Consider the following 27,897-nt stretch of genomic DNA (forward strand, 5'->3'; position numbering starts at 1 on the left):
CGGGTGAGAAGGTGGGTAGCTATTGCAGCAAAATAGTCCAGAAATGGAACACCTCGATAGGAAATTGGTAGGTCATGCACTGCTGACCGCGCAGCAGTGTCTGCCTGTTCATTGCCCTGTACGTCGACACGACCAGGGACCCAACAAAAAACAATATCTTTATGTTTGGTAGAGATACGGAGTAGCCAAAGTTAGATACGGAGAACTAGGGGATGAGATGTATCAAATTTTCGTATAGCCTGTAGAGCACTAAGGGAGTCTGAGACTACTACAAATGATGACACAGGCATAGATGCGATACGAATAAGTGCTGCAAGAATGGCATACAGTTCAGCAGTAAAAATGCTAGCTGAAGATAGTAAATGCCCCCGCACGACGCTGTCCGGAAACACTGCTGCGAATCCGACGCCGTCTGAAGACTTAGAGCCATCTGTGTACACAGCGGTGGCATGAGAATGGGAGTGGAAGTGATCAAGAAAAAGAGAGCGGGAAGCCACCGTAGGCAGTTGAGCTTTCGAGCAAGGGAGTGAGAAAGAACAGACCCGAACAGCTGGAACTTCCCAGGGGGGTAGGGAAAAGTGAGATGCTACATGAACATATAAAGGTGGGAACTGAAGGGAAGACAAGAGTGAATGTAGGCGAAGAGAAAAGGGACGGAGCAAACAGGGGCGGCGAACGAATAAAGAATGTCTACTAATATCGGTGACCATTCTATAAATGGAAGGATTGTGTAGATCGTGAGAGCGTACATAGTAGTGAAGGCAATGGGCATCACGGCGATCAGACAAGGATGGAACATTTGCTTCTGTATAGAGGCTCTCAACAGGGGAAGAGCGAAAAGCACCAAGGCACAAACGTAAGCCTTGGTGATGGATAGAGTTAAGGCTAGAGAGAGTAGCAGGAGAGGCCGCGGAATAAATCTGGTCACCATAATCGAGTTTCGATAAAACGAGGGCTGAATGTTCTAGTTCTAGTTCTAATGACCAGAGCTTTGGTAAGATGGGTAAGGAAGAAGGATGGGTAAGGATGGAAATATTGGAAAAGGGTTGGAGGGGGGGGAGAGGTAGGATATAAAAGGTAAGTGGCCCAACCACTTTGGTGTAATTTAAAAAGTGTATGTGAATTGATAAGATATTCTTTAATGGGTATAATACTAACCCATCAGAGTCACATAGATATAATAGGTATATAAGTACATGACTCTGAATTGGTAGTAGTTATACAAGTTGCAATTTCTTTATTTTTTTTTTTTTTTTTTTTTTTTTTTTTTTTTTTTTTTTTCGCGATTGCACAACGGATATTTATACGACAAGAAAGGCAATAATTTTCTGGCCAGTTTATGAGCTCGTGACAATAGCTTCTTAATGGTGGTGTCCAACAATAGTCAATAGCATAATTTTACATTAGAAAGTTATTTAAGATGTCTCCCTAATTGGGGGCGATGATTTTCTCAGTATACATAGAAGGGTTCTGGTGGTATCCAATCTTCTTCGTCAGGTAAGTTGCTCAAAATCATGGGTCGAGGGTAATCATCTTTATGAATAAAACGACGAACCCTCTGTGGGAGAGTCATTCTTTGAGTCCTGTGAGGCGGAGTATTGATGGTGTAATCGGTGGTATTTATCACTTGTATAGGATGTTCTCTATCTGGCATGTATAGTTCTTGCATTGTATAAAGTTGTTTCATTTTTAGGGTGTCAAGGCGTACATTTATGGCAGTGATATCTTGTTGTGTGTGTAAATCTGCCATTTTAACTCTGTCTCTCCTCCTGGTATCGGTAATAAAGCGAAGAGCTTTATTCTGGACCCTTTGTAACCGCATCATGTTGGTCTTTGTTGTTAATGACATTGGGACACAAGGGTATTCAAGTATAGGTCTTATTATCATTTTATACAGATGTTTTTTGACATGTTGAGGGGCTTGATTGAATCGAAAGAGTCTGCTAAGACCGGCTTTGGCTGTGTTGATCTTTTTAGTTACATGAGATGTTGAGTGGAGCAGCCTGTCTATTTCATATCCCAAGATCTTGTTAGGGTTTCTAATGGCTACAGGTGTACCTCTGATGGAGATACCCCCTTTATCTTCGATGGTTGATGCAAAACATCCTATCGTGCTAACAAGGACCTTGTCAGGATTAGTCGTAATTCTCCATTTCTTCTCCCAATTAGATGTTCTACGAAGTTCAATATTCATTTTTTCTGAATGTAGGCGAAGCAGAGTTCGACGATCAGCTCCCCAGGAAAGATGAGCAAGGGTTTTAAGAAGGTTTAGCCGGCTGTGACAAGTTGCCTTCAGAGAGGTAATGTGAGGTTTCCAGGATAACCGACGGTCAAAGAGAAGGCCTAGAAACCTGACTGTATCACGTTCGGGGATACGGGAGCCATAGAGATACAAAGGATGATCGGAGATAACAGAGCGTCTAGTGAAAGTAATTTGGCGAGTTTTGGTACTTGAAAATTTAAACCCATGTGTGGTGGCCCAAGTGGAAACACGGTCGACCGCATGCTGGAGAGAAACTGCAATAATGTGACAGTCAGCCCCTGCACAAGCAATAGCGAAGTCATCAACATAGAGTGATGACCAAATATTGGGTGGAAGAACAGAGGCCAAATCATTTATAGCAAGGAGAAAAAGTGTTGTGCTTAGAACACATCCCTGAGGGACACCTTCAGCTTGGACGAAGTCCGGGGAAAGAACATTATTGACTCGAACACGAAAATGTCTGTCAGTTAAAAAGTTCTTAAGGAAGGATGGTAGATTGCCTCGGAGGCCTAAGGAATGGGCCTGGGCCAAAATATTATACCTCCAAGTTGTGTCATATGCCTTCTCAAGGTCAAAAAATATGGCAATAACTGAGTGATTATTCGCAAAGGCATTACGAACATACGTATCCAAGTGTAGTAAGGGGTCTATGGTAGAACGACCCTTACGAAAGCCATATTGACTAGCGGAGAGACTGTTGTGAGTCTCTAAATACCACATTAAACGTCGATTTACGAGGCGTTCCATCACTTTGCAAACTGCACTAGTAAGAGCGATGGGGCGATAGTGGGAGGCATCATGTCCTGTAGTACCCGGTTTGCGGAAAGGGAGAACAATGGCAGATTTCCACAGCTGGGGAAGAACTCCTTGTGCCCAAATAAGATTGAAGAGGTGTAAGAGGACTACAAGGGCTGACTGATGTAAATGTTGTAACATACGAATATGAATGTCGTCAGGCCCAGCTGCCGATGATCGGCAAGCTGAGAGCGTTGCCTCCAGTTCTTGAAGTGTAAAAGGCACATTATACTGTTCTTTTCTGAGAGAAGAAAAGTCCAAGGGTACTAACTCTCTGGCAGACTTTGAGGAAAGAAACGAGGGGCATAGATGGAGCCCTCGGGAAATACGGACCAGATGTGTGCCAAGTTCAATGGCAATGTCGAGAGGGTTTGCTACATCAACACCAGCGACCCGTAGAACAGGAGCCGGGTCAGGAGAGTATTTACCACTCAATTTCCTCGCTTTTTTCCAGACTGCACTCATAGAAGAAGCAGAGGTGATGGTGGAAACATAGTCTCGCCAACAAGTGCGTTTAGCTTCACGGATGACACGGCAAGCGATCGCACGCTTCTGCTTAAAATCAAGAAGTCTCTCAGCGGTTCTATTGTACCGGTACCTGCCCCAAGCAGCACTTTTCAAACGTACTGCACGAGCACAAGCAGGAGACCACCAAGGCACGCACTTCTGAGAATGCCTGCCTGAGGTTTGGGGTATAGAATGAGAAGCTGCGGTATAAACTGATGTCGAGAAGATGTGTAGGAGCTCATCAATGGAGGATGAAGAAGGAACCTCACTAAAAGCAGTGAGGTGTGAGTAAAGATCCCAATTTGCCCGATCAAATTGCCAGCGAGGGCTACGGAAAGGTGGTGAATAGGAAGGAGAAGTAAGAATGATCGGAAAATGATCGCTGTCATGTAAGTCTGGTAGAACAGACCAGGTGAAGTCTAGTGCAGTGGAGGAAGAGCAGACTGATAGATCGATGCAAGAGAGAGTATGAGTACGAGGATCAAAATGGGTGGGAGTACCCGTATTTAAAACATGGAGGGGGTGAGAGGCGAGAAAAGCCTCCAACTGAATGCCACGTGAGTCACAATGAGACCCCCCCCAGAGGAAATGGTGGGCATTAAAATCACCAAGTAACAGAAGTGGTGGTGGTAAGGATGAAACAAGAAAGGCAAAGTCTGGGATAGAAAATGCTCGAGAAGGAGAGAGATATAAAGAACATATTGTAAACCACTTATTCAAGTGGATACGGGCTGCAGTGTAATGCAGCGAGGTATGGACAAATAGTTGACAGTACGGAATATCATTGCGTAGAAGAAGGGCACTTTCGTTAAAGGTCCCATCTGAGAAAGGATCCGAAGAATACAATAAATTATAGCCTGAGATATGTTGGAAAACAGCCGAGTGTAAGTTTGGTTCTTGTAAGCAAGCACCAACAGGGGAAAACCTGGAAAGCAACATCTGAAGCTCACCCCGATTACCCCTGAGGCCGCGGATATTCCACTGTAAATAGGCCATGATTGGCGATGAAGAAAATATCAGGAATCTGTAGGTAAAGGCACCTACGGACTAGAGGGGTTAGAAAAGTCAACGTGTGGTGGCATTGGAAGATGTTCAAGTAGCGAAGGAACGGAGCGTTGCGAAGAATGGGGTTGTGAAGATGGAGGAGAGGGAAGAGAAGGAACAGGAAGTGAATCAGTGTCCATTGAAGGTTTAGTCTCTGCAATATATTCTGAAATGGCTTCAAGTGTTTCTGAATTCAAAGATGTATGGGACACCATATTGGAGATAGGAGGAGGAGGGTGAGTAAAGATTGGGACAGTAATGGACTGTACCAAAGTAGAGGGGGAGGGAAAAGTGTAAGGGACTGGAGATGAAGTGTGGGGGGGGACAGAAGAGGCAGAAACCTGGGAGGTGGCAGAAGAGGGAGAAACTTGGGAGGGGACGGGGGTGGAAGGCATAGTACGAGGAGGAGGGTGAATCTCCACACTTGTAATAGAGCTAGAGAGAGGGGAAGAACTAGGTACAGAGACTGGAAAGGTAAAGTGTGGAGGTGGAAGAAGGGAAGGAAGGGGCAAAGAAGATTTGAGCAATGTGGATTTTTTGGACTTCTGAGTAGAGGGGCAATTGGTATTAGGTGTCGTACGAGGTCTTGTCGATACTGGGGCTTGTGAGGAAGGACGCGAAGATGTGAGAACAGACTGAGTTGTAGTCGGGACGTCAGAGCCAAGGACAGCAAAAGGATTAGATGCCGTAGTGGCTATGGGAGGGGTAACAACAGAGGAGGCTGCAGAAGATGGGACCCCAGAAGTGGGGGGACGTTTGGAAACACGAGAATAAGAAACACGGGGTAGTCTCCCTTGGAGGCGGAGATGAGTAACTGCCATAGCATAAGGGAGACCTTCTGCCTCTTTGAGGCAACGGATTTCACGTTCATTTAAGTAGACCTGGCAACGGCGGGAGTACGAAGGGTGAGCTTCATTACAATTAAGGCAAGATGAAGGTTGACTGCAAGATGTATTAGAATGGTCGTCGGCACCACAGACTGGGCATTCGGCCATAGATCTGCAATATTTCGCTGGGTGACCAAAACGCCAGCAATTTCTACATTGTTGCGGTGTAGGTATCACCTTTCGAACTTGTAACCGATGTCCCACGACATATACAGAGGACGGGAGTTCTCGGCTGTCAAAAGTTAAACGAGCCACATTGCAAGGGTAACGTCTCCGCCCCCGGGCAGGAAGGACATAAGTGTCTACTTTGAGGATTGGGAGATCCTGGAGTTCCAGCTGTTCAAAAATGTCATTGCCACATGACTGGAAATTCTGTTGGACTATGGTATGGGGCAGAATGACAGTACCACTACAAGAATTGAGAGAAAGATGTTTTTCAATAGTGATAGGAGTAGTATCGATATTCGAAAGGAGAGAAAGATCATGAGCTTGGGTAGCATTCTGGACAGTGACGATGCGCGTACCGCTCTTGAGAGCGTGAAATGAAATATCTCTGCCAACATGACGCAGGAGCGCTTTGCCAATACTATGGTCAGAAAGGTAGGCAGAAGAAGAAGTTGGTCTTAAAGTAAAGAATTTAGTCCATTGTGTGGTCCGAAACTGAGAGTGGAGAGGGAGTGCTTGACGTGTCGGTCTTTTCCGAGTAGAATGGGAAGGTAACGAAGGAGCATCATCAGGAGATTGACGTTGGCGTTTAGGAGTAGGACCGGAGTTGGTCCGGCATGAAATGGGCGGGCGATTTGAAAATTGCCGTACCGTAGAGGGAGAAGCCGGAAGCATAGTCAAAGGAGAGCGGAGTTCAGACAAATCGAAGGAGTCAGTCGAAGCCCCGGTACCTGAAGCGGGTGAGGAAACAGCACCAGCAAGAGGTACAGGGGCATCAGGAGTGTCCGAAGAGTGGTCTAAACACAAGGCAGGGTCAGAATGGGGTGCGGTATCAAGAAGGGGCCCGGGGGTAGTGGTTTCATGGACTAGGGCTGCCATGGTTAGGTTACTCCTTTGCGTTTTGTTTTTAAGAAAAAAAAAAGAAAGAAGAAAAGAAAATAAAAATAAAAAAAAGAATAAAAAAAGGGGGAAGCGGGGAGGAATAGTTCCCAGGAGGAATGAAAGGGCCGGAAATCTCCCTCCGCGCCCAAGAGGACCTCAACACCGCTAGTAGCGCAGATGCAGCATGGAACCCATGCCATACCCTACCCTTCATGCCAGTAAACCAGCAATCCGGGATAGCAACCTCACATCTGCCGAGCTACCTCGGTCGACAAAAGAGAGGGCGGCCGGATATCCGCCACAAAGCATACCTCCTTCGGCCACCACCCCCGGAATCCGAAAGGTGGCTTCCAGAGATACACCCGTCGCCCAAAAGACACCCAAAGCTACTCCGGGATACCGGAGAGGGATCGGGACATCCCCAGGCAATCCAGATTCCACGGCAAACTACGCCACCGCCAAGAACCTCAATGGAATGGGATGGACCCCGGTGTCCTTTCCCCTACCTAGGAACTAGCGCGCCTGTGGGAGAAATCCCGAAGGCCAAAAAGAGGAAGGGCAAAAGGGAGGGGTGAGGAGGAGGAGGAGGAATGGAAAAAGGGGAGGATGGGATAGGGGAGGGGAGAATGGGGGGTAATTAGGTTCGGTCTGAGGAAGAAGACCAACAGGGCTAATTCCTCAGACCAAGAGCCTCTTCACCATGCCAAGGAGCCCCCCTTGAAGAGGTAAAAGTACTAAGCTTCGCTCCACTCTGAAGACAGTAAGAAATGAGCTGCTACACAACGAGACGGGAGCAAGCAGCAACTACACTCTGATTGTATGCTTCTCAAGAACATCACTTCATCTGAGATCATTTATTCCTAGGATGACTCGAGTCTGTAACATGTTCGTACAGCATAACGCCATCAACGAAATAAAGTCAGCTGACCAAATGAAATTTCTGGTCCACAGTTGGCTCCAACTTTATCCTATTTCCTATTTTGCATGTCTCATAACAATAAAGAGCTTTAAGAGAAAGAGAGAGAAAGGGGCACAGACACACACACACACATGGAAGGCAAATCTTGTATCACAAACCTCCTGGAGTTTTATGACAAGGTAACAGAAGTAAGACACGAGAGAGAGGGTTGGGTAGATTGCGTTTTCCTAGACTGCAGGAAGGCCTTTGACACAGTTCCCCACAAGAGATTAGTGCAGAAGCTGGAGGATCAGGCACACGTAAAAGGCAGGGCACTGCAATGGATAAGGGAATACCTGACAGGGAGGCAGCAACGAGTCATGGTACGTGAAGAGGTATCACAGTGGGCGCCTGTTACGAGCAGGGTCCCACAGGGGTCAGTTCTAGGACCAGTGCTATTTTTGATATATGTGAACGACATGATGGAAGGAATAGACTCTGAAGTGTCCCTGTTCGCAGATGACGTGAAGTTGATGAGAAGAATTAAATCGGACGAGGATGAGGCAGGACTGCAAAGAGACCTGGAGAGGCTGGACATGTGGTCCAGTAACTGGCTTCTCGAATTCAATCCAGCCAAATGCAAAGTCATGAAGATTGGGGAGGGGCAAAGAAGACCGCAGACAGAGTATAGGCTAGGTGGACAAAGACTACAGACCTCACTCAGGGAGAAAGACCTTGGGGTGACCATAACACCGAGCACATCACCGGAGGCACACATCAACCAAATAACCGCTGCAGCATACGGGTGCCTGGCAAACCTGAGAATAGCGTTCCGATACCTTAATAAGGAATCGTTCAAGACACTGTACACTGTGTATGTTAGGCCCATACTGGAGTATGCAGCACCAGTCTGGAACCCACACTTGGTCAAGCACGTCAAGAAGTTAGAGAAAGTACAAAGGTTTGCAACAAGGCTAGTCCCAGAGCTCAAGGGAATGTCGTACGAGGAAAGGTTAAGGGAAATCGGACTGACGACACTGGAGGACAGAAGGGTCAGGGGAGACATGATAACGACATACAAGATACTGCGGGGAATAGACAAGGTGGACAGAGATAGGATGTTCCAGAGAGGGGACACAGGGACAAGGGGTCACAACTGGAAGCTGAAAACTCAGACGAGTCACAGGGACGTTAGGAAGTATTTCTTCAGTCATAGAGTTGTCAGCAAGTGGAATAGCCTAGCAAGTAAAGTAGTGGAGGCAGGAACCATACATAGTTTTAAGAAGAGGTATGACAAAGCTCAGGAAGCAGAGAGAGAGATGATCCAGTAGCGATCAGTGAAGAGGCGGGGCCAGGAGCTGAGTCTCGACCCCTGCAACCACAATTAGGTGAGTACAATTAGGTGAGTACACACCAATATCTTGAATACTTGACACTCGGCCAGTCGCCTGGCCTCTCCTGTCTCTTGCCGCCACCACGCTCAAGGCAGCTACTGTGCCACTATGCTCAAGTAAATCTTCATTTTACCTGCCTCTGAAGGTCATAAATACTATGCTAAGCTAATTACCCAAACATTATAACATTTTAGCATATACCTAGAGTGAGATTCTTGCTTGCAATAATTTGAATATTGTACTATGTAATTACTAGATACAACATCTACTCTCTGAATCTGTATATTACTATATTAGTCCAAATTAGACTAATGTGAATTATATTGAACAAGGCTAGAATTGATTACAATCAAAATTTCTACACTTGAAATATGCTTAGGACATAATACGTTAAGCGCAATGTTCTAAGAATGTCAAAGTTCGCATGTTAATTAATACTGAATTTTGCATTGTGCTGTTGAACGTGCTTTAAGTACTATCTACTCGGTCACTCACGGACACGCACGCACGCGCACAATTATGTGAGTACACATACACACACACACACACAAGTATTTCTTCAGAGTTGTCAGGCAGTGGAATAGCCTAGAAAGTGACGAAGTGGAGGCAGGAACCATACATAGTTTTAAGACGAGGTTTGATAAGCTCATGGAGCAGGGAGAGAGAGGACCTAGTAGCAATCAGTGAAGAGGCGGGGCCAGGAGCTATGAATCGACCTCTGCAAGCAGGTGAGTACACACACACACAGATTTAAAACGAACTTCAACCCAGCACTCCAACTCTTCCTGGATAACTGACACAGAACACAGACACAATGCAAGAATTAAGTATCTGATATACCACGTGTTCGACTCAACCTGTATAGGAACTCCATGCAATTAAAGGGCTTAAAATTTGGGACTCCCAGAAGATGCAAAAAGTTTTCCTTCTACTACCCGATTAAAAAAAAAAAAAAAGTTAAAACGCACCTAAACCTGACCTGAATCCTCTTCAGATTAATTATCTTCACGTTCAATTTATCAACAGCAACCCTGTTGATTCTAAACATATTAACATGCACACTGATATTCTCCCTATCATCAATAAATTACAACACGTAATAACCAAAATATGTTCTACTTCGGTATCCATCACTGCAAATGTTGTACCAAACTGTTACACAGCAATTTAAAGTGACACGACTCATAAACCATATTGCTATATAAAAAAAATCAAAGCTTACAAACCAAAGATTTCTAGTAAACTGACCTGATTAAATAATTATTCAGTGGTTACAAGTTATTTTTAAGACTGTCTGAAATGCTCTGCATAACACACGGCTTTCTGTATAGTTTATATATATCAATTAATCTTGTCAACTGTATACAAATAACCCGCACATAGAAGAGAGGAGTTTAAGACCACGTTTCGGTCCAAGTCGGACCGAAACGTCGTGTGCGGGTTGTGTGTGTATCGTTCCAGTCACGGTATTGTGCCTGTTTTTGTTATTTGTCAACTGTATACCGGATTGTACTTACAGAAATAAGTACAATCCAGTATACAGTTGTCAATATCATTTTCATGACCTGAAAAAGCTTGGCCTCCAAATGAAATTCATTACCTGTAAGCATGCTCCATGTACTGATATTATTATTATTATTATAATCAAGGGGGAAGCGCTAAACCCGGAGGATTATACAGCGCCTGGGGGGGGGGATGTGGAAGGCATTCAAGCTTAATTCGGGGAACTGGAGCACAGATCCAATTCCCTAAATCAAGAGCCCCTCACCAACATCAAGGAACCTTCCTTGAGGGGTCCATGTATTGATAAAATGACAATTTAAGCACGTCAAATCTGTAATGAAACCGTCAGGTCGTCATATTTGTTAGTGGACGCAAAAATCCCACGTGCCTATTTTAGTGTTAATGTGGAGTTATTAGACCTGTATGCCATACTGCGCTAGATACTGAGAAACAATTATATTTTATTCGAGGAAGGAGAGGACAGCTTCAGTTCTTTAAATGAAGAGCTCTTCACCTTTATCAAAGCAACACTCCGTCCGCTTTGAAGGTCCAGTAAGTGCCCAGAGATAATAATTATTATTATAATAATAAAAAAGAAGCGCTAAGTGCCCAGATTATTATTATTATAATCAAGGGGGAAGCGCTAAACCCGGAGGATTATACAGCGCCTGGGGGGGGGGGGATGTGGAAGGCATTCAGGCTTAATTTGGGGAACTGGAGCACAGATCCAATTCCCTAAATCAAGAGCCCCTCACCAACATCAAGGAACCTTCCTTGAGGGGCTAAGTGCCCAGAGATGGACTGCATCATTCCGGATTTTTAACAATTAATTCACAGTTAAGTTAAAATTATTATTATAAAAGGCTTTCCGAGAAGTGAAATTATGAGCATTCTGGTATAACCTATCCTAGACTCAAATCACTAAACAGAATTACAGGCTCTATGTAATATATCCTACATGGATATAAAAAGAGAAAAAAGTTGATCTGCATACTTCAACCCTTAACTGGAGTCCTCCTTAGCAGCGTTCGAGGCAGTTAGACTGCAGTTGGAGTACTTCTGGGCTAAGAGCTGTCATTAGCAGACTATGGACGATAATGACAACACTGTTACATTATATTTAAAAAAAAACTAAACCCGTAAGTGCTATTACAGATTACATTACGTATTCTGTTTTCCTGGTATTCGGCCACATCTAATTCTGAATGTAGCGTGTACGACAAAAATATCCACATTTTAAATGTAACACGTATACCAAAATAACCAAATTTTGAATGTAGCATCATACGTAATCATATCCATATGCTGAATACGCAACCGTAGTCACAGGTGAAGCAGCACGCTACTATGGAATAAGACAGGGAGGAAGCGCTGTCATCAACCTCTATGGTTGAGTTTCAACATGTATATAAATGGTATACAATACCGACAAGATGAAGAATTAGACACATGTGCAACATCTGCGTATCTTTATTTGTAGACATTTCACTAACTAGTGGCTTTATCAATACAATGACATGATCTGAAGAGTGTAGAATTATATACAAAAGATGAGGTAATCAGTCCATCAGCCTTGGAGTTGGTGAAGAGTACCGGTCTTGAAAGACCTCGGTTCCTTCAAGACTACAGTGCTCTTCACCAACTCCAAGGCTGAGGGACTGATTACCTCATCTTTTGTATATAATTCTACATTCTTCAGACTATGTCATTGTATTGATAAAGCCACTGTTTGGCGAAACGTCTACAAATAAAGATAACCAGATGTTGCACTTGTCTAATTCTTCATCAAGTTTCTACATACTTATGGTACAGCTGCTGTTCTGTCACCCGTCGCAAAACCAATGGGTTACACGGCCTGTCCTGTATTATAATGAAACTGGACAAGCCCCATCGATATATTTCTTATATGTACCACAGCACAATATAAAAGTGGCATGTATTAACACTCACCACAACACAAACACGCACACAAAAACAGCGAAGAGGACACGGTACCTGGCGACAAGCAGCTCAGGAAAGACACTGAGTGTGAGAGAACGTAAGTACGTACGTACGTATGCACGTACTCGCCTAATTGTGGTTGCAGGTGTCGATTCACAGCTCCTGGCCCCGCCTCTTCACTAGTCGCTACTAGGTCACACACTCCCTGCTCCGTGAGCTTTATCGTACTTCTTCTTAAAGCTATGCATGGATCCTGCCTCCATTATCACTTTCCAGACTATTCCACTTCCTGACAACTCTATGATTGAGGAAATACTTTCTAACATTCCTGTGACTTATCTGAGTCCTCAACTTCCATCTCTGGAACATCATGTCTGTCCACCTTGTCGATTCCTCTCAGTATTTTATGTCGTTATCATGTCGACCCCTATCCTTCAGTGTTTTCGGGTCGATTCCCCTTAACCTCTCCTCGTGGGACATGCCCCTCAGCTCCGGGACTAATCTCGTTGCAAACCTTTGCACTTTTTCTAATTTCCTGACGTGCTTGGCCAGGAGTGGGTTATATTATTATTATTATAATCAAGGGGGAAGCGCTAAACCCGGAGGATTATACAGCGCCTGGGGGGGGCGATGTGGAAGGCATTCAGGCTTAATTCGGGGAACTGGAGCACAGATCCAATTCCCTAAATCAAGAGCCCCTCACCAACATCAAGGAACCATGTGTGGGTTATAAACTGGTGCTGCATACTCTAATATGGGCCTAACGTACAGAGTACTGAACGATTCCTGACTGAGATGATGGAATACTATTCTTAGGTTTGCTAGGCATCCATATGCTGCAGCAATTATTTGGTTCATGTGCGCCTCAGGAAATGTCCTCGGTATTATACTCATCCCAAGATCCTTTTCCCTGAGTGAAGTTCGTATTATTATATTATTATAATCAAAAAGAAGCGCTAAGCCAAGTGAGATTTGTAGTGTTTGGCTCCCAAGATTGTACTCTGTCTGCGGTCTTCTTTGCCCCTTCCCCAATCTTCATGACTTTGCACTTGGTGGGGTTGAACTCCAGGAGCCAGTTGCTGGATCAGGCCTACAGCCTGTCCAGATCCCTTTGTAGTCCTGCCTGGTCCTCCTCCGACAGAATTCTCCTCATTAACTTCACATTGTCTACAAACAGGAGACACTTCTGAGTTTATTCTTTCCGTCATGTCATTCACATATACCAGAAACAGCACCGGTCCTAGGACTGACCCCTGTGGAACCCCGCTCGTCACAGGCGCCCACTCTGACACCTCGTCACGTACCATGACTGATGCCTTCCCGTCAGGTATTCTCAGATCTACTGCAATGCCTTCCCTGTTATACCTGGTCTTCCAGCTTTTGTACTAATCTCTTAAGTGGGACTGTGTCAAAAGCCTTCTTACAGTTCAAGAAAACGCAGTCTACCCACCGGTGTGTGTGTGTGTACTCACCTAATTGTGGTTGCAGGGGTCGAGACTCAGCTCCTGGCCCCGCCTCTTCACTGATCGCTACTGGATCCTCTCTCTCTCTGCTTCCTGAGCTTTGTCATACCTCTTCTTAAAACTATGTATGGTTCCTGCCTCCACTACTTCACTTGCTAGGCTATCCCACTTGCTGACAACTCTATGACTGAAGAAATACTTCCTAACGTTCCTGTGACTCGTCTGAGTCTTCAGCTTCCAGTTGTGACCCCTTGTCCCTGTGTCCCCTCTCTGGAACATCCTATCTCTGTCCACCTTGTCTATTCCCCGCAGTATCTTGTATGTCGTTATCATGTTTCCCCTGACCCTTCTGTCCTCCAGTGTCGTCAGTCCGATTTCCCTTAACCTTTCCTCGTACGACATTCCCTTGAGCTCTGGGACTAGCCTTGTTGCAAACCTTTGTACTTTCTCTAACTTCTTGACGTGCTTGACCAGGTGTGGGTTCCAGACTGGTGCTGCATACTCCAGTATGGGCCTAACATACACAGTGTACAGTGTCTTGAACGATTCCTTATTAAGGTATCGGAACGCTATTCTCAGGTTTGCCAAGCGCCCGTATGCTGCAGCGGTTATTTGGTTGATGTGTGCCTCCGGTGATGTGCTCGGTGTTATGGTCACCCCAAGGTCTTTCTCCCTGAGTGAGGTCTGTAGTCTTTGTCCACCTAGCCTATACTCTGTCTGCGGTCTTCTTTGCCCCTCCCCAATCTTCATGACTTTGCATTTGGCTGGATTGAATTCGAGAAGCCAGTTGCTGGACCACATGTCCAGCCTGTCCAGGTCTCTTTGCAGTCCTGCCTCATCCTCGTCCGATTTAATTCTCCTCATCAACTTCACGTCATCTGCGAACAGGGACACTTCAGAGTCTATTCCTTCCATCATGTCGTTCACATATATCAAAAATAGCACTGGTCCTAGAACTGACCCCTGTGGGACCCCACTCGTCACAGGCGCCCACTGTGATACCTCTTCACGTACCATGACTCGTTGCTGCCTCCCTGTCAGGTATTCCCTTATCCATTGCAGTGCCCTCCCTTTTACGTGCGCCTGATCCTCCAGCTTCTGCACTAATCTCTTGTAGGGAACTGTGTCAAAGGCCTTCCTGCAGTCTAGGAAAACGCAATCTACCCACCCCTCTCTCTCGTGTCTTACTTCTGTTACCTTGTCATAAAACTCCAGGAGGTTTGTGATACAAGATTTGCCTTCCATGAACCCATGCTGGTTTTCATTTATAATCTTGTTCCTTTCCAGGTGTTCGACCACTCTCCTCCTGATAATCTTCTCCATGACTTTGCACACAATACATGTCAGAGACACAGGTCTGTAGTTTAGTGCCTCGTTTCTGTTTCCTTTCTTAAATATGGGGACTACATTAGTTGTCTTCCATTTCTCAGGTAGTTGCCCAGTTTCAAGGGATGTGTTGAAGATTGTGGTTAGAGGCACGCACAGCATCTCTGCTCCTTCTCTAAGGACCCATGGGGAGATGTTGTCCGGTCCCATTGCCTTTGAGGTGTCAAGGTCACTTAAGAGCTTCTTCACCTCCTCCTCAGTTGTTCGTATGTCATCCAACACTTGTTGGTATATTCCCTCTTGATGTTCCCTTCTGTGCTGTCTTCCCACAGCCCTTCCTGTCTCTACTGTAAAAACTTCCTTAAATCTCCTGTTCAGCTCCTCACATACCTCCTGATCATTTCTTGTGAGTTCTCCACCTTCTGTCCTTAATCTGATCACCTGGTCTTTGACTATTGTCTTCCTCCTGATGTGGCTATACAACAGTTTCGGGTCAGTCTTGATTCTCGATGCTATGTGTGTGTGTGTGTGTGTGTGTGTGTGTGTGTGTGTGTGTGTGTGTGTGTGTGTGTGTGTGTGTGTGTGTGTGTGTGTGTGTGTGTGTGTGTGTGTGTGCACGTGCGTGCGTACGCGCGTGCTCACCTATTTGTGGTTGCAGAGGTCGATTCATAGCTCCTAGCCCCCCCACTTCACTGGTCGCTACTAGGTCCTCTCTCTCCCTGCTCCAGGAGCTTTATCAAACCTCATCTTAAAACTATGTATGGTTCTTGCCTCCACTACGTCACTTTCCAGACTATTCCACTTCCTGACAACTCTATGACTGAAGAAATGCTTCCTAACATCCCTCTGACTCGTATGAGTCTTCAACTTCCAACCGTGACCCCTTGCTAGTGTGTTCCATCTCTGGATTAATATAATCAAAGCGCTAAACCGACAAGGGTCATGCAGCCCTGGTTCCTTCTCTGGAACATCTTGTCTGTGTGTACTCACCTAGTTGTGGTTGTAGGGGTCGATTCACAGCTCCTGGCTCCACGTGTGTGTGTGTGTGTACTCACCTAATTGTACTCACCTAATTGTGGTTGCAGGGGTCGAGACTCAGTTCCTGGCCCCGCCTCTTCACTGATCGCTACTAGGTCCTCTCCCTCTCTGCTTCCTGAGCTTTGTCATACCTCTTCTTAAAACTATGTATGGTTCCTGCCTCCACTACTTCACTTGCTAGGCTATTCCACTTCCTGAGGACTCTATGACTGAAGAAATACTTCCTAACGCCCCTGTGACTCGTCTGAGTCTTCAGCTTCCAGTTGTGACCCCTTGTTTCTGTGTCCCCTCTCTGGAACATCCTATCTCTGTCCACCTTGTCTATTACCTGCAGTATCTTGTATGTCGTTATCATGTCTCCCCTGACCCTTCTGTCCTCCAGTGTCGTCAGTCCGATTTCCCTCAACCTTTCCTCGTACGACATTCCCCTGAGGTCTGGGACTAGCCTTGTTGCAAACCTTTGTACTTTCTCTAACTTCTTGACGTGCTTGACCAGGTGTGGGTTCCAGACTTGTGCTGCATACTCCAGTATGGGCCTAACATACACAGTGTACAGTGTCTTGAACGATTCCTTATTAAGGTATCGGAACGCTATTCTCAGATTTGCCAAGCGCCCGTATGCTGCAGCAGTTATTTGGTTGATGTGTGCCTCCGGTGACGTGCTCGGTGTTATGGTCACCCCAAGGTCTTTCTCCCTGAGTGAGGTCTGTAGTCTTTGTCCACCTAGCCTATACTCTGTCTGCAGTCTTCTTTGCCCCTCCCCAATCTTCATGACTTTGCATTTGGGAGGGTTGAATTCGAGAAGCCAGCTCCTGGACCACATGTCCAGCCTGTCCAGGTCTCTTTGCAGTCCTGCCTCATCCTCATCCGATTTAATTCTTCTCATCAACTTCACATCATCTGCGAATAGGGACACTTCAGAGTCTATTCCTTCCATCATGTCGTTAGCATATATCAAAAATAGCACTGGTCCTAGAACTGACCCCTGTGGGACCCCGCTCGTCACAGGCGCCCATTGTGATACCTCTTCACGTGCCATGACTCGTTGTTGCCTCCCTGTCAGGTATTCCCTGATCCATTGCAGTGCCCTCCCTGTTATATGCGCCTGATCCTCCAGCTTCTGCACTAATCTCTTGTGGGGAACTGTGTCAAAGGCCTTCCTGCAGTCTAGGAAAACGCAATCAACCCACCCCTCTCTCTCGTGTCTTACTTCTGTTACCTTGTCATAAAACTCCAGAAGGTTTGTGACACAGGATTTGCCTTCCATGAACCCATGCTGGTTTTCATTTATAATCTTGTTCCGTTCCAGGTGTTCCACCACTCTCCTCCTGATAATCTTCTCCATGACTGCACCCAATACATGTCAGAGACACAAGTCTGTAGTTTAGTGCCTCATTTCTGTTTCCTTTCTTAAATGTATGTGTGTGTGTGTGTGTACTCACCTATTTGTACTCACCTATTTGTGGTTGCAGGGGTCGAGTCATAGCTCCTGGCCCCGCCTCTTCGCTGATTGCTACTAGGTCCTCTCTCTCCCTGCTCCATGAGCTTTATCATACCTCGCCTTAAAACTATGTATGGTTCCCGCCTCCACTACTTCACTTTCTAGACTATTCCACGACTTGACTACTCTATGACTGAAGAAATACTTCCTAACATCCCTTTGATTCATCTGAGTCTTCAACTTCCAATTGTGACCTCTTGTGTATGTGTCCCATCTCTGGAACATCCTGTCTTTGTCCACCGTGTCTATTCTGCGCAGTATTTTATATGTCGTTATCATGTCTCCCCTGACCCTCCTGGCCTCCAGTGTCGTCAGGCCGATTTCCCTCAACCTTTCTTCGTACTAGTCTTGTTGCAAACCTTTGCACTTTCTCTAATTTCTTGACGTGGATTCCAAACTGGTGCTGCATACTCCAGTATGGGCCTGACGTAAATGGTATACAGTGTCTTGAACGACTCCTTATTGAGGTATCGGAACGCTATCCGTAGGTTTGCCAGGCGCCCGTATGCTGCAGCAGTTATCTGATTTATGTGCGCCTCAGGAGATATGCTCGGTGTTATACTCACCCCCAGATCTTTTTCCTTGAGTGAGGTTTGCAGTCTTTGGCCATCTAAACTATATTGTGTCTGCGGTCTTCTTTGCCCTTCCCCAATCTTCATGACTTTGCATTTGGCAGGGTTAAACTCAAGGAGCCAGTTTCTGGACCAGGCTTGTAGCCTGTCCAGGTCTCTTTGTAGTCCTGCCTGATCCTCATCCGATTTGATTCTTCTCATTAACTTCACATCATCTGCAAACAAGGACACTTCTGAGTCTATCCCTTCCGTTATGTCGTTCACATATACCAAGAACAGCACAGGTCCTAGGACTGACCCCTGTGGAACCCCGCTTGTCACAAGCGCCCACTCTGACACCTCGTCACGTACCATGACTCGTTGTTGCCTCCCTGTCAGGTATTCTCTGATCCATTGCAGTGCCTTTCCTGTTATGTGTGCCTGATCTTCTAGCTTTTTCAGTAACCTCTTGTGAGGAACTGTGTCGAAGGCCTTTTTGCAGTCCAAAAAAATGCAGTCGATCCACCCCTCTCTCTCTTGTCTTACTTCTGTCACCTTGTCATAAAACTCTAGTAGGTTTGTGACACAGGATTTTCCTTCCCTGAAACCATGCTGGTTGTCAATTATACACTTGTTTCTTTCCAGGTGCTCCACCACTCTCCTCCTGATGATCTTCTCCATGACCTTGCATACTATACACGTTAGTGATACAGGTCCGTAGTTTAGTGCCTCATGTCTGTCTCCCTTTTTAAAAATTGGGACTACATTTGCCATCTTCCATACCTCAGGGAGTTGCCCAGTTTCAAATGATGTGTTGAAGATCTTTGTTAATGGCACACACAATATCTCTGCTCCCTCTTTAAGGACCCACGGAGAGATGTTGTCTGGTCCCACCGCCTTTGAGGTGTCAAGTTCGCATAGCAGCTTCTTCACTTCCTCCTTGGTTATATGTACCTCATCCAGCACTTGCTGGTGTACCCCCCTGTTCTGATTTCCTGGAGTCCTACTGGTTTCCACTGTAAATACTTCTTTAAATCTCGTGTTGAGCTCCTGACATACCTCTCGGTCGTTTCTTGTGAATTCCCCATCACCCTTCCTCAGTCTGATTACCTGGTCCTTGACTGTTGTTTTCCTCCTGATGTGGCTGTACAACAGCTTCGGGTCAGTCTTGACTTTCGATGCTATGTCATTTTCATATTGTCGCTGAGCCTCCCTTCTTATCTGTGCATATTCATTTCTGGCTCTTCGGCTAATCTCTTTATTTTCCTGAGTTCTCTGTCTTCTGTACCTTTTCCATTCTCTAGTACACCTAGTTTTTGCCTCCCTACACCTTTGGGTGAACCAAGGACTCGTTCTGTTCTTCCCATTATTTCTGTTTCCCTTGGGAACAAACCTCTCCTCTGCCTCCTTGCATTTTGTTGCCACATAGTCCATCATTTCTTGTACTGGTTTTCCTGTCAGTTCCCTCTCCCACTGAATGTTTTGAAGGAAGTTCCTCATGCCTGAGTAGTTCCCCCTTTTGTAGTTTGGTTTTTCCCACCCTATTCCTGCTACTCTCTCCACTTGGAGCTCAACTATGTAGTCGAAGCACAGAACCACATGATCACTAGCTCCCAGGGGCCTTTCATACAAGATATCCTCGATGTCTGAACTACTCAAGGTGAATACAAGGTCCAGTCTTGCTGGTTCATCTTCTCCTCTCTCTCTGGTAGTGTCTCTAACATGTTGATGCATGAGGTTTTCCAGTACTACATCCATCATCTTGGCTCTCCATGTTTCGGAACCCCCATGGGGCTCCAGGTTTTCCCAGTCAATCTCCTTGTGATTGAAATCACCCATAACTAGTAACTTTGCTCCCCCCACATGTGCTCTCCTGGCCACCTCGGCTAGTGTGTCGACCATGGCTCTGTTGCTCTCATCGTATTCTTCTCTTGGTCTCCTGCAGTTCTGTGGTGGGTTGTACATTACTGCAATTATCACCTTATGTCCCTCAGACTTGATTGTTCCTACTAAGTAGTCCCTTTCGCCCATGCCATCCATTCCTTCCATTTTCTCAAACCCCCACTGGTTTTTAATGAGCAGTGCAACTCCTCCCCCCCCTCTCCTCCCTCTGTCTTTCCTGAGGATTTGATATCCGGATGGGAAGATTGAATGTTATTATTCTGGCGAGTTTTGTTTCTGTGGGTGCTGTTTTGTCTGGGGATGTCTCCTTGATTCTTTCATGCCACTCCTCATACTTATTTGTTATTCCATCTGCATTTGTATACCACACCTTCAACTTCTTTTCTAAGACTGTGGTCTGGGAGGTATATTGGGGTTGGGGAAGTGGGAGACCTGATAAGGAACTATGGGTGGTTGCTGTGGGGGTGGAGTTTGTAATGCAGTGGGTGGGGGCATTGGATGTGGCATGGGTGTTTTGGTTTAGAGTGTTTGGTTGTGCTGGGGTTGACCTGGTTGGGAGACTTCTATAGGAAGTTGTGAGGGAGGCTGTATTTGATCTTCCTGGGTCTGGGATCTCCTGTCTGTCTTCTCCATCCCCTCTCTTTCCCCCTTTTGCCTTTGTACCATCTCTCTCAGTTTCTGCCTTTCTTCTTGTGTTCTGTCGCGGTCGAGATACACCTTCCTGTATGCCGGCATGTCCCTTAATCGTGCTTTCTCCTGCAGGATCCTGTTTTGTGTGTGTGTGTGTGTGTGTGTGTACTCACCTAGTTGTACTCACCTAGTTGAGGTTGTGGGGGTCGAGTCCGAGCTCCTGGCCCCGCCTCTTCACTGATCGCTACTAGGTCACTCTCCCTGAGCCGTGAGCTTTATCATACCTCTGCTTAAAGCTATGTATGGATCCTGCCTCCACTACATCGCTTCCCAAACTATTCCACTTACTGACTACTCTGTGGCTGAAGAAATACTTCCTAACATCCCTGTGATTCATCTGTGTCTTCAGCTTCCAACTGTGTCCCCTTGTTACTGTGTCCAATCTCTGGAACATCCTGTCTTTGTCCACCTTGTCAATTCCTCTCAGTATTTTGTATGTCGTTATCATGTCCCCCCTATCTCTCCTGTCCTCCAGTGTCGTCAGGTTGATTTCCCTTAACCTCTCCTCGTAGGACATACCTCTTAGCTCTGGGACTAGTCTTGTTGCAAACCTTTGCACTTTCTCTAGTGTGTGTGTGTGTGTGTGTGTGTGTGTGTGTGTGTGTGTGTGTGTGTGTGTGTGTGTGTGTGTGTGTGTGTGTGTGTGTGTGTGTGTGTGTGCGCGCGCGTGCATGCCTGCGTAATTAGATGCGTGTTCCAGTTCTTTGTCCTGGTTCCAGCTCTTTCAACTCCATCTCTGTATTGTCTCAATGTTTTGGGAGTCTCCTTTATACTAGCTCCAGCTCTTGGCACTGGCAATAATAATATACCTCACACGTGGAGGTGGCGAGGGAGGAAAGATTAATTTCTACGTAGACGTAGTAGATGTAGGAGGCTAAAAGAAGTTGAAGAAGAGAAAAGACTGAGATGAGGCAAGATATCGAGTATAGAAAGATGAGAATAAAGTGGGAGAACGATAGAAAGGTAAGGCTGATGTAAGAGGAAGTTTTTTCAGTTAATATTATATAGTCTATTATAGAGCACTGTATACACACCAGTCACCTGATACTTGAATACTTCCAGCAGGACCAGTTTCTAACTCACTGGTGTTTTATAGAGGATATGACTGGGAGCAGGACCAGAGTTTCTAATACACTGAAACAACCAATTTTTCCTGGACGGGACACACAAGAGTCGACTAACACACACTGTCTCCTGTGTGTCACTTCTAGTTTATCCTCGTAACTCCAGTTTAACCTCCTCCCCTATCTTTCCTCCCTACCTCTACACCCCTGCTCACCAAGCAGTAAATGTACAACTCTACACCCCTGTTTGGTGAGCAGGGGTGTAGAGGTAGGGGGGAGGAAAGATATGGGAGGAGAAACCATACCATGGGCGGGGATAGAACCGGCGATCAGTCTCAAAACTCCAGACCGTTGCGTTAGCTTTGAGACTCTCTGATCGCGGGTTCTACCCCCGCCTGTGGTATGGTTTGTTTGCAATCGTGTCATTACGATTTCGCAAGTCAAGATATGGGAGGTTAAACTGGAGTTACGAGGCCACACAGGAGACTGTGTCAAACTGACAAGAGGTGCTTACTGATGAGACCTACTTGTGTGTGGTGTTAGTGATGTTATAATGTGGTGGGTGGGTGGATGGGGTGTTTTTGTTTGGGGGGGGGGGTTACAGTAGGTGGCGGGTGTTGGTGATATAATGGTTTTGGCGACATCTGTGGCGGTGGTGGTAGTGTTGGTTACATCTATGGGGCAGCGAAGGCCTTAATAACACGAGGAACTAAACGTGGTGGCAGCAAGGAAGGAACGTCTGGCTAATCCAAGTATTTATAGAACACGACTGTACCTAGTGGGTACACTTTACACTACACCTGTTGCTAGTGGTGCTGCCGCTGTTGCTGCTGCTGCTGCTGCTGCTGCTGCTGCTGTAGCTGATGGTTCGGCTGCTGCTGCTCCTACTCGTCATTACGTTGCTGTTGGTGATTGTAATGCCGTTGAAATTGGTAGTGGTGACGCTGTTGAGTTTATTGTTGCTTCAAACTACCGCTGTTTCTGGTGTTACTGGTTCTGCTGGTGCTACTAGTATATGTGCCGTTACTCTTGCCCCTCTCCACTCTTTGCCACTTTAGTGTGTTATTCTCTGGTACTGTTCTTCTAAAGTTCACCACACTATACAATCTGTCATCACCTTTCTATTCCCCTCTACTCACTGAGGTGTAGGTGTATTTATATGTATGTATATATCTGTTGGTGAGAGGAGGCGGTCAAGTGTTTCTGGCTCTGCCGGTTCCTGTTCCCACCCATCCTGCTGGCATGGCTAGAGACATCTTTAATTTCTTCCCCCAACCCAACCCACTTGTCATTCCTCATTCTTTCAAACCACCAGTATTCTATTACCCTGTCCATGGCTTCTCAAAGACCAATGTATACAAAAACTGTCTCCCATATTATTATTAGGCCACACACATATATAAACCAGTTCAAGAAATGTCATACCACTGATCAGGCCATTAACGCGGAAGCCTGGTCTGGGACTGGGCAGCAGGGTCGATTACCTCCGGATCGACCAGTTAAATAAGACTACTGTATTCACGGGGAAGTGCTAAACCCGTAGAGGTCATACCGTGCCTGGTTAATGGGAGGCAATCATTCCGGCTGGCTTAGACGAAGCTTGTGTCATGCGTGTGTCGTAACTGGCATTCCCAACCCTCCCCAAGCTTCCCACTACTTCACCACCATCGTCGCCACTTAAACAATTACAAAGAACCTAGAGCCCCTTGAACAAACAGCAGTCATCATGTAAATACAACAGCGTGATAACAGGTTAAAAACAGCGATATTGTCACTAGAGGATTTAACACTAACAGCCCGAAATATTTTGTATAACAAGGGGCTGTCAATAAAGTAGTTTATACATGTCATTTACCAAAATTGTATACTGTATCGTACACTATAGAATTTTTTTATTTACTAGGGATATACCACAACGGCTATACACACCGAGAAGTCTCTCTCTCTTCTATGGTTATATATGCCACTAAGTGTAATAAAAGCAGCAAAACCACTAAGGGTAATGCAGCGCAGCACCACATGCAAATTGTTATATTAAATAAACACTAAACCCGGATGAGTCATAAGGCTACCAGATGCAAAGAACTGCACTAGGTTACCACAACAAACATTCTTCACATTATACAATTATTATTATTATTATTATTATTATTATTATTATTATTAATTTTTAACTTAATGGCTGCTCCCGCCAGAACGAGGTGACCCAAAGAATAATATCTCTATTTACTACAAGTACATGTACAAGGTATACTGATCATAGCTGACATCAATGACATACTACTATATAGAAAGCCCCTTGTTATGCAGAGCATTTCGGGCAAATTAGGTCCTTGTCCCCAGGATGCGACCCACACCAGTCGATTAACTCCATGGTACCCGTTTTACTGATGGGTTAACATAGACAACCGGTGTAAAGAAACCTGTCCAATGTTTCTACCCGCGCTGGGAATCGAGCGCAGACCCTCGCCGTGTGAAGCGAGAGCTTTAGCGATCAGGCCACAGGGCAGCGTAAGAAGAAAACACATTCACCATCATTCCTTCAATACTACCTTTCCAGAAGTGTGCATACATCACAATCAAGTTACCCTCCGACTGCATCATCTGTTACTTTTGTTGTTGAATTTCTTATTATTATTACTGTATTCATTGGGAAGTTGTGAATTCGAAAGGGGGGGGGGGGGGGATACAGAGCTTGAGGAATGAGACGTAATCAGGTTAGATCTAAGGAAGGGAATGGTAGCTTCAAATTTCTTGGTTCAAGAGGTCTTCATCAACATCAATAATGAACTCCTATGGAAGGGAACATACAGCAACAACCTGGATAATCAGACGCTCACCAGGAAAATCTGGTCATAGACAATGGTGAGAGTTGAACTCCCGAAACCGGTTACATGTAATGTAGATGAGCAAGAATTACAATGACTGCATCCACTAGCCCAAAGAACAACAGGATTATAACACTGATACATATAAATGAATACTCACAGATTGTCTCTGATCATACATGAAGAGGATTAATGTGTTTATTTCAACTGTGTCTCACTAGGTATTTTAACGTCTATTACCTGGAGTTTACCTGGAGAGAGTTCCGGGGGTCAACGCCCCCGCGGCCCGGTCTGTGACCAGGCCTCCTGGTGGATCAGAGCCTGATCAACCAGGCTGTTGCTGCTGGCTGCACGCAAACCAACGTACGAGCCACAGCCCGGCTGATCAGGAACTGACTTCAGGTGCTTGTCCAGTGCCAGCTCGAAGACTGCCAGGGGTCTGTTGGTAATCCCCCTTATGTGTGCTGGGAGGCAGTTGAACAGTCTCGGGCCCCTGACACTTATGTATGGTCTCTTAACGTGCTAGTGACACCCCTGCTTTTCATTGGGGGGATGGTGCATCGTCTGCCAAGTCTTTTGCTTTCGTAGTGAGTGACTTTCGTGTGCAAGTTCGGTACTAGTCCCTCTAGGATTTTCCAGGTGTATATAATCATGTATCTCTCCCTCCTGCGTTCCAGGGAATACAGGTTTAGGAACCTCAAGCGCTCCCAATAACTGAGGTGTTTTATCTCTGTTATGCGCGCCGTGAAGGTTCTCTGTACATTTTCTAGGTCGGCAATTTCACCTGCCTTGAAAGGTGCTGTTAGTGTGCAGCAATATTCCAGCCTAGATAGAACAAGTGACCTGAAGAGTGTCATCATGGGCTTGGCCTCCCTAGTTTTGAAGGTTCTCATTATCCATCCTGTCATTTTTCTAGCAGATGCGATTGATACAATGTTATGGTCCTTGAAGGTGAGATCCTCCGACATGATCACTCCCAGGTCTTTGACGATGGTGTTTCGCTCTATTTTGTGGCCAGAATTTGTTTTGTACTCTGATGAAGATTTAATTTCCTCATGTTTACCATATCTGAGTAATTGAAATTTCTCATCGTTGAACTTCATATTGTTTTCTGCAGCCCACTGAAAGATCTGGTTGATGTCCGCCTGGAGCTTTGCAGTGTCTGCAATGGAAGACACTGTCATGCAGATTCGGGTGTCATCTGCAAAGGAAGACACGGTGCTGTGGCTGACATCCTTGTCTATGTCGGATATGAGGATGAGGAACAAGATGGGAGCGAGTACTGTGCCTTGTGGAACAGAGCTTTTCACCGTAGCTGCCTCGGACTTTACTTTGCTGACGACTACTCTCTGTGTTCTGTTAGTGAGGAAATTATAGATCCATCGACCTACTTTTCCTGTTATTCCTTTAGCGCGCATTTTGTGCGCTATTACGCCATGGTCACACTTGTCGAAGGCTTTTGCAAAGTCTGTATATATTACATCTGCATTCTTTTTGTCTTCTAGTGCATTTAGGACCTTGTCGTAGTGATCCAATAGTTGAGACAGACAGGAGCGACCTGTTCTAAACCCATGTTGCCCTGGGTTGTGTAACTGATGGGTTTCTAGATGGGTGGTGATCTTGCTTCTTAGGACCCTTTCAAAGATTTTTATGATATGGGATGTTAGTGCTATCGGTCTGTAGTTCTTTGCTGTTGCTTTACTGCCCCCTTTGTGGAGTGGGGCTATGTCTGTTGTTTTTAGTAACTGTGGGACGACCCCCGTGTCCATGCTCCCTCTCCATAGGATGGAAAAGGCTCGTGATAGGGGCTTCTTGCAGTTCTTGATGAACACAGAGTTCCATGAGTCTGGCCCTGGGGCAGAGTGCATGGGCATGTCATTTATCGCCTGTTCGAAGTCATTTGGCGTCAGGATAACATCGGATAGGCTTGTGTTAATCAAATTTTGTGGCTCTCTCATAAAAAATTCATTTTGATCTTCGACTCTCAGTCTGGTTAGCGGCTTGCTAAAAACTGAGTCATATTGGGGCTTGAGTAGCTCACTCATTTCCTTGCTGTCATCTGTGTAGGACCCATCTTGTTTAAGTAGGGGCCCAATACTGGACGTTGTTCTCGATTTTGATTTGGCATAGGAGAAGAAATACTTTGGGTTTCTTTCGATTTCATTTATGGCTTTTAGTTCTTCCCGCGATTCCTGACTCCTAAAGGATTCTTTTAGCTTAAGTTCGATGCTTGCTATTTCTCTGACCAGTGTCTCCCTACGCATTTCAGATATATTGACCTCTTTTAGCCGCTCTGTTATTCTTTTCCGTCGCCTGTAAAGGGAGCGCCTGTCTCTTTCTATTTTACATCTACTCCTCCTTTTTCTTAGAGGAATAAGCCTTGTGCATACATCGAGTGCCACCGAGTTAATCTGTTCTAGGCATAAGTTGGGGTCTGTGTTACTTGGTATATCTTCCCAGCTTATATCGGTTAGGACTTGGTTTACTTGGTCCCACTTTATGTTTTTGTTATTGAAGTTGAATTTGGTGAATGCTCCCTCGTGACTAATCTCATTATGTCGGTCTGGGGCTCTGAATTTTCAGATTCCATTACGTGGTATTTGTACACTGGCACCGTCAGCATTTCCATTTTGACCCTTAAGAGAGGAGGTTGTCTTAATATAGTAAAGGGCTGTTGATCCAAGGAATATGACTTACCCTTTCATTTCTTGTATCAAACTTGATTGCCTCCCAACATCAGTTGTATGACCCGTAAGGATTTAGCGCTTCCCTATAAATATAACTTTCGCTTTGAACTATCGTCTCGTCTCTTTTTTTTACTGAAGACAAATCGTAGGTGATATTACGAGCGCAAACCGTTTCAATATCTGTCATAGACGGTACTACTATGTCAGTCATGATGATTCATTTGTAAACGTGCATTATCGTGATTAAGCACAGTACATAAGTTTGATATTTTCTTTAGTTTTATAGCATGATCAAGCTCACATAGTGGGCGTTGCTGTAAACTGGACGTCTACCCTAGGAACACGAGCTGGTGGACATTCTCATAGGTGATTTAACTGAAGAAAAACGATCGCAGTCACAAGAGAAAGCACGTTAGTACACAGACACAGCAGCGTAAGCTTTTATTTAGACGTTTCGCTAATATACGAGCTTTCTCAAGTCATGATTTGAAAAAGCTAACCTGTAAGCAAAACGCTGTTCAAACTAGTCCTGCTCAACTCAGTGTCTGTACTAGCGTACCTGTCAGCA

General features: G+C 45.5%; 1 protein-coding gene across 4 annotated transcripts in view; it reads right to left on the reverse strand.

The window, feature by feature from the left end:
- The window catches only part of Naxd (NAD(P)HX dehydratase), a 50,718-nt gene that overhangs the window by 5,793 nt on the left and 17,028 nt on the right, over nucleotides 1-27,897 (reverse strand). Inside the window, exon 1 of one of the 4 annotated variants that reach the window (XM_053791739.2) lies at nucleotides 22,615-22,950. The exons of 1 other annotated variant lie outside the window; for it this stretch is intronic. In XM_053791739.2, the coding sequence (XP_053647714.2) occupies nucleotides 22,615-22,709 (95 nt within the window). In that variant the 5' untranslated portion in view covers nucleotides 22,710-22,950. Of the gene's footprint in view, nucleotides 1-12,288; nucleotides 12,452-22,614; nucleotides 22,951-27,897 lie in introns of those variants that run through there. 2 more of the 4 variants (XM_053791740.2, XM_053791741.2) reach the window with 2 other exon arrangements.

The sequence above is a fragment of the Cherax quadricarinatus genome, chromosome 54 (assembly GCF_038502225.1).
Source record: "Cherax quadricarinatus isolate ZL_2023a chromosome 54, ASM3850222v1, whole genome shotgun sequence".
NCBI classification, from domain to species: domain Eukaryota; kingdom Metazoa; phylum Arthropoda; class Malacostraca; order Decapoda; family Parastacidae; genus Cherax; species Cherax quadricarinatus.